We start from the raw sequence: 12,778 nt of genomic DNA, 5'->3' as shown, positions 1-12,778 counted from the left end.
GCGAGCAATATGTCAACAGTTCAAGCCTTGAGTGTCAACATTTCTCAACGTTTGAGGTACAATACAGCATGCAGTTCCTACGCAGATTTTCGAAGAGCGTTATACGACTCGGTTCAGGGATACAGCATCCAAGGCCTCAGTAAATCTTTCAAAATATTCTATAACAGACATATAGAGGACACCATGGAGAACACTGGTGTCCGATGCAATTTCCTATTGTGACTTCATCATCAGCATTACTATTGGGGGCAGTCGGGTAGCCTAGTGGTTAAAGCGTTCGCTCGTCACGCCGAAGATCCGGGTTCGATTCCCGACATGGGTACAATATGTGATTTCTGGTGTCCCCCCGTCGTGATATTACTGGAATATTGCTAAAAGCGGCGTTAAATCAAACTCACTAATTATTAATATTAATAATGTTATTATTATTATTATTATTATTATTATTATTATTATTATTGTAGTATTACTGCCTGCCAACGCCGTCGGGATACGACAGCATACATTTGTATTTATAGTCCGGGTCTCGTTCCGCAAAGTGCAACAACTATCTTAAGTACGAGCCTCAAACATAAACAACAACAGTCGAGGTACTACGATTGCTTTCTGGAACGAGGCCCAGGTTAGAGCCACCAGCCACATGCATGTACTACCTTTGGTCGGCCACTACGAAACGCATGATTTGTTGTCGAGCCTTCCTGTCGTATAAGCCCTACAGGAGCAACCTAATGAATGTGTGACTAAACTGTTTGTGTGTCATCATGCCCCCGTGGCGTGGGGCCTTGATCATACTAATGATCACTGATTTGTATGTCCCAGATTCTGTTGTTCGCAACCCTCGCATTAGCTGGAATATTGTAACAATTTACTTTACTGTTAAACAAGATTCTCAGTTACATGTGATGATGGTGTCAAAACATAGTCTGACAGTACATATCTACCTCTCATTTATCTGTGTAAAAAATACCAATGCATTTATTTGTTGATGAACTCTTACTCGCCATCTCAGTTACATGTGATGACGGTGTGAAAAGCAGTCTGACACTACATATCTACCTCTTATTTATCTGAGTACAAATACCAATGCTCTTATTTGTTGATGAACTCTTGCTCGCCATCTCTGTTACAAGGTTGACCTCAAGCCTAGGAATGGTACACGGAGCTTGTTTGCACATAAACGCGTCTCTTACATACAGTGGCAGCCATAACCTGTCTCGAATGCTTTGTTAAATGTCAATATTGAGGACCATTGATCGGGGAAAGGCTTGCAATTGGCTTCAAGCTGTAATTAAATTTCCTGCTGACTTGTTGATTTATTGCGCTTGAGATGAAAATTTAATTTTATTATCTGATGTTATCCTGCGGGATATGGCGTGACAGTTCCATCGGTCACTGCGCTAATGGCCATGCCAGTGGGTGGACGTCGTGGCAGGTACCCTTTCCCTGACCTCTGCTTTCATGAACCTGGTCTAGGGGTTTGTTTACAGTCACACATGTCTCTATATTTGCGTTGTCATGGTGATTGAAGTGCCTGTTGTTGTCAGCACACCGTTCTGTGATAAATGTGACTGAGATGAAGTGCTATACTGTGAGTAAATATCATGAAATTATATTAACTTTCCATTTCACATTTCACAATATTCTGTCAGAACATCGTCAACATTGTCATATTACTAATTCCTAGAAGGTTTTCTGTACACCAGAGCGCTTAGAATTCGCTTGCTGTATCCGGCTGTGCGTCACAAGGAGCTGCGTGAAATCATTATCGTGACGTGGAATGTAGACACTCAAGACCTGCACTCAACCGATGCCACTTGATATATTCGCTCAAACCTGTAGAGGTAATGACAGAACGGTTACATTTAGGCGTGTAAATCTACATGTAACCTGCATGCTGTACATTGAAAAACACAGTAACAATGTTGATCTCCTTATTCGATTCCCGGTTCATCTTCATTACTGGTGTACTTGATAACAAAGGGGGCCACCGCAAATCCCTGTGCAGAGTTGCGTCCTAAGGCGTTCCAGAAACCTCTGATCGCAGGTTCGAATACCAGATTCGCCGCGATTATGCTTCTAAGTTTGTAAGAAATATATTCGTGGTGAACGTCTAAGACTTGCATTACTCAGGGCTTTCCTCCCATATGAAGCTGACACGCCGTGAACTGTTCAAAGTAGCGTTAAACCCAACCCAACCGCACTCACCTCAATTCAACATGTCTTAGCAGCACTCCGACCTTTACCACCTCCTTGCGATGGTCATAACGTGTTTCAGAACCTGGTCGTAGCCCTCTTTTAAAATGCATTGAATCGCGTGGCTACGTTTTGGAAGCAAGGGAAGACCACGAGAAACTGATGTTGTAAAGTAGCAAGAAAACACAAAGTCCTTCGTCACCGTACACTGTTAAAAATGACAATTTGCCGCCCTACCCGTCACAGATAGAACTTAATAAAGGATGCGAAAAATAACTGCTGACACATCAATCAGATTGTTAATGAAACCTTGCTCAAATATTGAATATTTGCAATTCTGACTCATTCACTGGAACTTGGGAAATATATTGGTGCTAGGTTCATATCTCATTGGCAGGACAGGCACAAGATGCGCAACTCCAAGCTGAATCGTTAAGTTGTCATGGTCGTTTTGTCCTTGTTTCGTCTCCCAGAAACATCAATTATGATTTTTCACACATGCACAATTTGGACAATCCACTTTTATGAGGCTGACACGCCTGTTCACAGCGACTTAAAAGCTGGACCCACGTCTATCATATTGCTATGACTAAGTATAATTATTTACGTACACACGTAAATAGGCACCGTACCAATTCCTACATAAAATGTCAAGGTTGTTCCGTTTTATAACATTTAATGTTACATTAAGAAATAACAACATAATATTCAAGAACGCACCAAAACATCATTCAAATTTTTTAACTAAACATTTTATATTAATCATTGGATGCAACACTGTACTTTCAATTCCTTTGAAACAAATATAATTGCGGTTTTATTAAACGCCTCAAAAGATGCACAGAAACTATATTAGGAAGCTGACATTTTTACATGCAATGACATTTGAACGACAATAAATCCATCTTAGTTTGTTTTTCATTCATCTTTGAGAAATAGTTAGCTGTAACTTAATAAGGAGTCAATGAGACCGGGAGGGCGCTGAAACTGCTTCTGGATAGAGATAAAATAGATCATTTTCGGTGAAACTTAATCAAAGAAGAGTCGCGTCTTTGTGTTCCTCTATCGGTCTATCTCACCGATCATGCGTACGTGTTAACTGAAATAAATGTATTTGAACTTGTTTCTCCCGGTTCACGTTTCATGTGATAGAGATCTTGGTTAACATTTATACATGACATTTATGTAAGCTGTTACCGACACCTAATACAGTTTATCAATGATAAACACATCATGCCTTGTGATATTTTATCGCAAATTTCACATTTGTGTTGTCCGTGTTTCTTATCCCTTGTTTATTCACCGGAATTCGCCGAAGGGATACGATGGAGTTGTTATTACTGCCGCGCATAAAACTCGATAACATAGAGGGTCTGGCCCCCCGTAGAATTTGGGTAGGGGAGGTAACCGTTATCAGTTGACAAGAGATTCGAATAATTTAGAAAACGCAAGTGTTCCGTTAAGCGAGGTTCGACTGTACATGACATGTTGAAGTAACGTCGGTCTTGAATAAGAAAGAAGACGACAGGTATTACATAAAACGCTTCAGCCGAAAAGGACCAAGCTGTTTAAGGTTACGCAATTCCTCATGCAGGGTTGTGCCCCTTAGCCATGCCAGGATTCCCCGATCGCGGGTTCAAATCCCAATTTTTTTATATAACACATCCACTCTGGGGAATTCGGATTAAAATATGTTGTAACTTATATGTTAATCATGTTCGATGACATGTTTTGATAGCCTGTAAGCGTACCCCGCCGCGTGGGGCGTTGTTCATTATATCAATCACTAGCTTGTCTAGTCCAGTTACCATTATTTACTGGCCGCCGGGTTATTGATGGAATATTTGCTGAATGTAAGTAAAAGCAAACAGCAAAACAAACGTTTCACCGCCATTCTCATAGGGTGGTCAGGCTCGCTGACTTGGTTGATGCATATCATCGTATCCCAATTGCACAGAACGATGCACCTGATGTCAATCACTGGATTGTCTGGTCTAGACTCGATTATTTACAGACCGCCGTAATATAGCATACATATTGCTGAGTGCGGCGTAAACAATAAACAAACAAACAAACAAACAAACGTTTCCGTCAGTTTCTCCAACTGACAACGTCCATGTCCTGTGTAACAGTGAACTTCACGCTCTAATGACGCAATGTAACAGAACCTATGGTGGAGCAGCGTTAAACACGGCTCGTCCACTAACTTCCTAGGGGACGGATTGATCAGCGGTCAGAGACACCCCAATTCGGCGTGAATAATCGCGTCCCTTCGAAGTTTGCCCCAAGGAGCTAAGAATGATACTCGACTGCTCCCTGATCTCTGGACCTGGGTAATGATGCAGCACTATTGGCACGCTTAGGGCATGAATTCGGCACAATATAAATATGTCCGTGTTATTATTTTGTTATTATCATGTCGGCAACAAAACAGGTACGCGGGTTTATTAAACTAGTTAACATCTCCGATCTGGACACTTCATTTCTGACACAGTGTCTTCATGTAATATTTCATATAGAAAACTCACACCTGTTAGATATGAACGTGCCTTAAATATTATCTTGGATTCTTTTTACCCATATTGTGGTCTGATCAACCAGTCATACAAGAATAAATGCAGTGTCTATGCTGATGTAGATCCAGATGGCATGCTACAGTAAACACGCCGACAAATAGATCACATTTCAAAGCTTCATAATGCATTAAGCTATATTACACAGAGAGACGAGTACGTTTGGTGACGTTATTTTGGACTATGATCCCTGAGAATACATACATTCGGACAATTCTATTTATTTACAACCGTCACCGATGTCGTGTGACATGTAAATATGTACACTTAAAGATTTGTATGTCTCAGTTCTTGAAGGATGCTATAAGTTGTTCAAGAATAGAATGATAAAATAGACAATCGATCATTCATTTACTTCCATGTAGAATTTATGTCACTTGATCTCAGGGGGCACGGGCGGATCGATCGTCTAAGAAAACCGCAATTTGCTGTACAATTAATTTTTTCGAATCCCGGTTCGCCTCGATTATGTTTCCAGGTTTGTCAGCACCATAGCCTTGCCCGAGAGTTTCACCAAAGTAGTAAAGGTCTGAGTTCGTCATCACTTCGGGCTTTCCTCCAACATCAAGCTGACACGTCGTGATATAAGTGGAATACTGTTCAAAGCAGCGTTACACCCAACTTACTCACTTGATCAGAACAAATAGATAACTGCAATTTGTACACATTATATTTAGAAGTAATTATCTCCAGGCAGGAAGTCTGACGCCCATTAGCTGGGCATAAGTTCATACAGAACAGAATACAAAAATGTTAGGGAATTGTTCATATAAACAACCTTACCTCATCCGAGAAACATGTATGCAACTGCTTTAGCGTCTTTAACTCTCATTATTTCAGACCTTTTATTTATTGACAATGTTTGAAATGTGTAGACGCTCTTGTGTCAAAAACATGTGTGTTCGCTCAACAGAATCCTATTCCTGGATCTAGGTTGAGCGGTTTGGGTATACGATGATGACGCACTTCGTCTCTTTATTGTTCTGTCTCCATAGACTACATACATTCTCCAATGTATGTTGTCGGCGAATTATACTGTTAGACACCCCAAGGTAATATTAATATTCCACTTTCAGTGCGTAAATGGGCGTTCATAGGGTGCAACTATTTGGTTATTGTCCAGAAAACTGATAAATTTGATTGTTATGATTGATATAGGGTACATATGATCAACTAGTTTAAACATGTATAGTTTCATGTACATGTGCTGTCAGAAATGACCAATTGCGAGTAATATTGGGAAGTAGATGGCCGTGACGGATTTAAGTTTTAAATATGAAATTTCAGTTTTAGTTGAAAACCCTTAATACGTTATATGTTCTTCAGTTATGTAGTTATTTATGTTAGTATTTATAAGCGCATGTTCTATCTCATTCTTGTTACCAGTATCAACAAATATTAAGTAACTTAAAAAGAGGAGCAGCCCACTCCCTTCCCTCACTCACTCACCCACCCATTCAATCACTCAAACCCCCTCACTCACGAAGCGTCGTCTAGTTCGTGAGTGAATACACTGACACCGTTGCAATAATATTGTTATATTACTTATCTGAAAGTCTCCGGCCAGTTTATCATCCATCATTGTGGCCTCCGGATCCCCATTTCAGTCGGCTCGTCTGTCAGGTATAAAATGATCCATTCATATAATTTTCACTGCAATTTTGCCTTTTACGCTCAACGAAATCTGTTTCTACAGATAGCTGAGACTTATTCTCTAGCCTTGACGGTCTGTTTTATTTACGTGAACAAGTATACGTATTTCTCTAGCATTATATCATAAAGATGTGATGTTGTGTTACATGTATATGCAGTGTATGAACAGCATAATTGTTGTAGTTATTTATCAACATTTTCTGGTAATTTTACAGCTACTCCAAGGATGTGTCTTCGCGAGAATTCCTCGTTACTCACTGAGTACAGTGTAGTGCGGAATGAGGTGTGTGTGTGTGTGTGGTGGTGGGGGGGGGGGGGGACTGGTATTGCTCTACAGATCAATCAGTAACGGCCTCCCCGCACAAGTGAAGACTGCTAGAAATGATTTGAATGTAATTAATGTCTTCAGTCAGCACCTTTATACACCCTGTTCATACAACACTCGGGTCACAGCTGATGCCCAGACCAGTCGAGTCTAGGCCCACCTAGAGTACAGCTAATATGTGCGAAATAAGGCTACTCACTTTGATCCTAACTCGATTAATGAACACCAGGTGTCGCTGTTTGTTATCTCTGTCATGACGTCATTCAGACATGCGCACCAGCTGAGAATAGGGAGCAAGTATACCCACGTGAACAACACGAATGTCCATATTAAACCAAATGGGTTGTCTGCCAGAGATATAAATGCTGACCTTTCTTTGCTATGTAGAATGTGGACGTAATCTTGTGTTCAGATGACTGTGCCTGGACAACCTTGATCAGGCGGAGGTTAAGCCTGTGCTGTAGTGACTGACAACATTCATACAGGTCTATACGTTTAGGATTTATAAGGATGTATTTAAACTTCGAAATATGTACCATCGTCTGATACATAATAGCTGTTACATTTACATTGTAATACGTGAACATTCATGCATTTTTGTTATACCTGTCGAGAACATTTAAGGATCTTAAGATTTTGAAAGGCACCAATAGTACCAAACCAACAGTAACTATTTTTCTAAAGTGTGTTGAGTTTGGAAACCCAAGGGAGGCCTGTGTTTGTTTGAGGACCTCTATGAGGTACATGTCTCCCAAGAACAGTGGAATATTGAGCCTATATTTTCAAAATCCTTGTTAAATTGAATTAATTGACTATTCGTGCACAGACGTATTTTTTTGTAATACTATTCGTTTCCTGTCATTATGTTCCATTCTGTTCCTTTCCATTCCGCTGCGTCAAGTTCAATTCAATTCTATTTTTTATGAAGGGGCGATGTGGGAGCTAAGTGTTTACAGTCTCGTCACATCGAAAACCCTGGTTCAATTCCCCACATGGATATAATTTCCGGTGTCCGCTGTGATATAATATTACTAACAACGGCGTAAAACCACTCCCACTCACTCACTAGTCTACCTGATATGCTGTACAAGTTACAAATGCATGCGTAGCATCGCCAAATATTTGTTTATCCCCCGGCACACTGTGGCATTCACATAAGATCAAGATTGTAATTCCGCCCTCGCCGTTTGTCTACAGTGTAGCTTGTTGTCTAACACGTGTGTGTATATGTGTGTTGTTACACATACTATAGAGATATACACAAAAGGTGTTATTGACGTCCCATAAAATGAAGTATTTCAACTTAAAATGTGTGAGGTGAACTAGGTCGCGTCCTATAGTTGCACTTACATAGCCACATGCATGTATGTGTGTGTGTGAGTGTTTGTTTGTGTGTGTCTGTTTGTGTTTGCGTGTATGTGTGTGTGTGTGTATGTATGTGTCTGTTTGTGTTTGTGTGTGTGTTTGTGTGTGTGTTTGTGTGTGTGTGTGTGTGTGTGTGTGTGTGTGTGTGTGTGTGTGTGTGGCTGCTGGTACTGGTTCCGACTTCATGTTTGTAGGGACGAACGGCATTAAACCAGCCATATTACGATATATTGTAAATAATCGCCCAATGACAAGCAATCAACCAAGTCACCGAGCCAAAGCAGGCAACGACACTCTGCAGATTAATTGATGCCATGCCAGTCTAGGTTGAACCGTTTCTGTTTAAATCAGGCAATGACATTCTGCGGATAAATTGATGCTACGTTAATGTGTTTCTTATATGCTCGTTATAAATATCCATATGTGTAAATTGAAATTGACAAGGACGTAAATACTTTATTAATTACATGATGTTACTCAACAGTCAGATATGCTGATAATATCATCATCCGTCATCTCGTGATCCAGGACTTCGTAGTTACTTTACCATAACTGGGCACGGATGGCCGAGTCGTTTAAGGCGCCGCAATTCGCTGTGCAGAGTTGCGTCCCTTGGGCACGCCAGAAACCTGTGATTGTGGGTTCGTATCCAGGTTCACCCTGAGTATGTTTCTCGGTTTGTCAGAACCATACCTCTGTTGATGGGTTTCAACAAAGTGGTAAACGTCTGAGACTTGCATCACCTCGGTCTCCCAAATTAAGTTGACACGTCGTGATACTCGAATACTGTTCAAAGCGGCGTTACGCCAAACTCACCACTCGCTATAATTGGGGTCAATTTTTATTAATGTTGTATAACCAATAATAAAAATATGATTTTGAATGGGTTGTAAATGTCTCTAATGATTTCAAACTTCTCTTTTACAGATTGTGTTGGACTGCCTTCCGTACATACAATCGTGTTTGAATCCCATTATATATGGCTTCATGTCCAGAAACTTTAGGAAGAGCATGCAGACAGCATGTCGGACATATGTGTGCAAGGAGTCGTATACACATTCATGTCTTGGCAGGAAGTTGTTGGGGTCCGACTATGAGTTAGAATCAAGAGCAACGTGCTCGAACGGTACAATACACACTAAAATTTCCCTGAGGACCAGGAGTAGTTCCTCTGATGATTGACAACTCGCCGGCTGTTCCAGGGTGATCTACCGTAAATGCTGTCTAAGTGATGACGACGACGCAGAGCGTGTTGACACATTAGCTTGAGGTACAGTCTTAGGCTTAGGAGCGGATACGGATGAACCCTGGGATAAGCGTAAGATCAGTTGATATTGTGGAAAAAATTCTATGATAATGTATATAACGTGTTTCTGAGTCCTGCAATCCGGATGATCTTGCAGGTATGGAGGGATGAATTGCGGTTGGTCGTGGTTGATCGCTGGGTCTGTTCGTGCAAAATTATCCTCGGACGGGAATGATCATTGGATGATTGTGGTCGTGGTTGAGCGCTGTGTCGAATCACAGAATGATCCCTGGAAGAGAGGTTGTTCACGGCATACCATGTCAGAGCATACACAAGACCAGCTTTCTATCCGAGGAAGAATATTTATTGTTGATATATGCACAGGCGAGGTATTCTGAAACTATTTTTGGGGAGAGAAATACAGTCACTGTGACGTACAATGCATCTTGATGTTAAAGATAATGAACTGCACTATTGGTTGACGTCAAGATTGATTAAGTGTAGGAAGAAACTTGTACACTTTTCCACACTGAGAGACGGCAACACGTTGTCCATGAGTATTGTTTAGATAGCACAGTTTCACAGCTAGATGTACAGGATATTTGGTTTCGGTTACCAGAGATTGCAGAGATGCTTTGGGAAGACATACATCTAGTTCTGCTAATGTGTGGTTCTACCTCTTCATCATACTAGTCTGAGTGGACGATAGTCATCTCTGGTGTGGGTTCGAATCCCGGATGGGACTCAATCCAAAAGAGGTACGAGAATCTGTACTTTACTAAAAAGGTGTAATCCCAAATATAACATTTTTTAACATTTGACCACTTTCTAAATGACATGGGGTTGATAACCATCTCACAAAAACACAATTTCTGTAGACGTTGGCTGTGCCTTCACAATGCTATCTCTGAAACGAATTTCATGTCTGTACATATAATCATACTTTTGAACATGTCCATTAAAGTTACGGAATACTGTATACCGTAATGTGTGATTAATTAGGAATATATTGGTGTCTTCATTTCACAGAAAAACGTTTTGAACATATTCTTCACAACCGTTTGACTGTACATGTGTGTATTAATCCATTTAGTCAGACATATGAAACTTAGGTTCTTTTTGTGTGAAATGAGCTTGGCAAGTACACTCAGGCACGTTTTGATAATGTGTGTGAGGTAATATCTATTGTAAACTTTTACAGTTTGAGAAAAAAGGTGAAAGCGTATTTCATGTACATGATACATTGATGCTTGTAGGTCGATTGTAACTGTTATTGAGACCTTATCACAATAGTCAATTTAAATGTACCATGTAATTAACACACTGGCCTTGAAAAAAACATAAATATGCATATGCTCAAAACTTATCGATATTTGATCTTATTTTAGTGTTCCACGAGTATTTTCTATGACTATATTAAGAACGGAATATATTAATATTTTTAATTCACTAAGTACATGTAGTTTAATTGCTGACGTGTTGCATAGTACATAATTGCAATGTTAACATGGCCTTCTCACTATGCATTTAGCTGCAATGTTTCTTTTGTAATATGGTTGATGCCTGAAATACATATAATCAGGTGTTTGTAGATGTATGTTATACATAGTTTTTTCTCTTGATACGGGTTCAGTATTATTAGAATACAATAACGATTAATCTCCTTACGAATGGTGCTTAATCAGTACAGCAATCATTCAATAATGACACAAACCAATAATATGAACTACGTATTAAATGAATATTTCATAGATTTTAAAGTTTCTTTGAGAAGCATACAGAAGTTGGAGTACTAAGTAAGGATAAGATTAATTGGAGGAACAAATTCCTTATTACAATTAGGAGCGACGTTTCGGTGTTAGAACCTACAAGAAGTAGTTCACCTATAAAACTTATCCTTACTTTTTTTTAAGTTGTGTAAATTGAAAGTACATGAACATTATGTGGGTGATTTGCAGTAGTATTCTTGTATATGAAATGCAGGCTCAGCAAACGCAAAAGTCAGAATAGTTTGGAATGTTGATAGATGTCTAAAGAAAGTCTTCCCGACTCTGGTGCGGGGAGCACTGATGTCAAATGTACATCGAGTTAGCTTGTGACCCAACATGACGTATTTTATCAGAGGGCAACCTTATCTACAGGCTTTTTCCAGTCCTTACTAATAACCTTCTCGTAATGGTGTTCACTTCCTGCATTCATAATAAGTATAAATAATGCCGCAGATGTTAAAAGTTGTTTTAAATAGGAATGTGGGTGGGTAACTGTCAATGCTGTAAACAATTTCAATTTATCAGGTCGAGTATGTTCCCGTGTAGAAATGTCAAAACTGTACATAAGATTCATATAACTTCATAAAATTATAATGTTTATAAGATTGTATGAATTTGTAATGTTGTAATCATGAAACACTTACATTCTTTGCAGTAAATCACTGCAATCATACCCGTGAATAAGGAAATACTTGTTGTTGTTGATTTAATATAAGTCTGCGTATAAAACTGCGTTATAGTATATTTGTTATTAATTGAACACTTCCATTTTGTCTTAATATGTATAGATGTGTTAAGATAACAGCTTCGATTAGAATATTTGATCAAATTGGTAACTTTAAAATTATGCTTAGGTTTTGTCAATATCTGTATGTATATATACAAAGGTGCATATGTGTGCGCGTGAGGTGCATGTTCATGTGTATGTGCGCGTGGGTGTATAAATAGGACTCGCTCAAAAGAGGAAGAGGTTGATTCAGTGACCACACACACACCATTTGTAATTTAATGTGGAACTGCTGAAAAAATCATAAGAAATGACAAGATAGGACGTGGTCCTGTTTTTAGCCCACAAGAGCGAAACCTTTCAAACTTGTTATGAGAGTTATAAGATATGTTGATTTGAATGTCGAGAACTAAACATTCAACGATTGCATGTTAGATGCATAGATGATAAAAAAATGTGCTGTTAATTTGTGAGGTTTTCATGAGACAAATTTCAAATATTTTGGTATTATATATCTTGGGTTACAGACTTGTTCATACTTACATTATTTTTTGAAGTTCTTGAAATCTGCTTTATTCACGCATTTTCTCCATAGTTGTATGTATGACCATACAAAAATTCAAAAACTGTACAAAAAAGCTAGTTGTCGGCAATTTGAACATATCTTTAGTTCCATTATTTGACAGTTTTCCGCAGTTGGACTATATTACATTTTCAGTGGTCCAACAAGGGCCCTCATCCATCCTCCTGGTGTTCGAACTGTAACATATACACAGTGAAAACTCGTTAACTTTCTATATTGTTTATGCCGATGTAATTTTGAGGTTCCGACAGAATTAGATGGCGCTCGTCCATGACTACACATACCTCGATGCATTTTCGATTCGAATGTTCTTGTGGTCAAAACGTTCGAAAGCCCTGGTTCGA

The 12,778-nt window shown here is 39.3% G+C and overlaps 1 protein-coding gene across 1 annotated transcript in view; it reads left to right on the top strand.

Moving 5' to 3' along the window:
* LOC139479677 (QRFP-like peptide receptor) overlaps positions 1 to 10,404 on the top strand; it is a 123,399-nt gene extending 112,995 nt beyond the window's left edge. Inside the window, exon 6 of the mRNA XM_071262523.1 lies at positions 9,037 to 10,404. Within this exon, the coding sequence (XP_071118624.1) occupies positions 9,037 to 9,291 (255 nt within the window). The 3' untranslated portion in view covers positions 9,292 to 10,404. The remainder of the gene's footprint in view (positions 1 to 9,036) is intronic.
* The last annotated feature ends 2,374 nt before the right edge of the window (positions 10,405 to 12,778 follow it).

Source organism: Haliotis cracherodii, unplaced genomic scaffold, assembly GCF_022045235.1.
Source record: "Haliotis cracherodii isolate W230 unplaced genomic scaffold, xgHalCrac1.p SCAF_4, whole genome shotgun sequence".
Classification (NCBI taxonomy): Eukaryota; Metazoa; Mollusca; class Gastropoda; order Lepetellida; family Haliotidae; genus Haliotis; species Haliotis cracherodii.
This window is presented reverse-complemented; position numbering and strand designations above follow the sequence as displayed.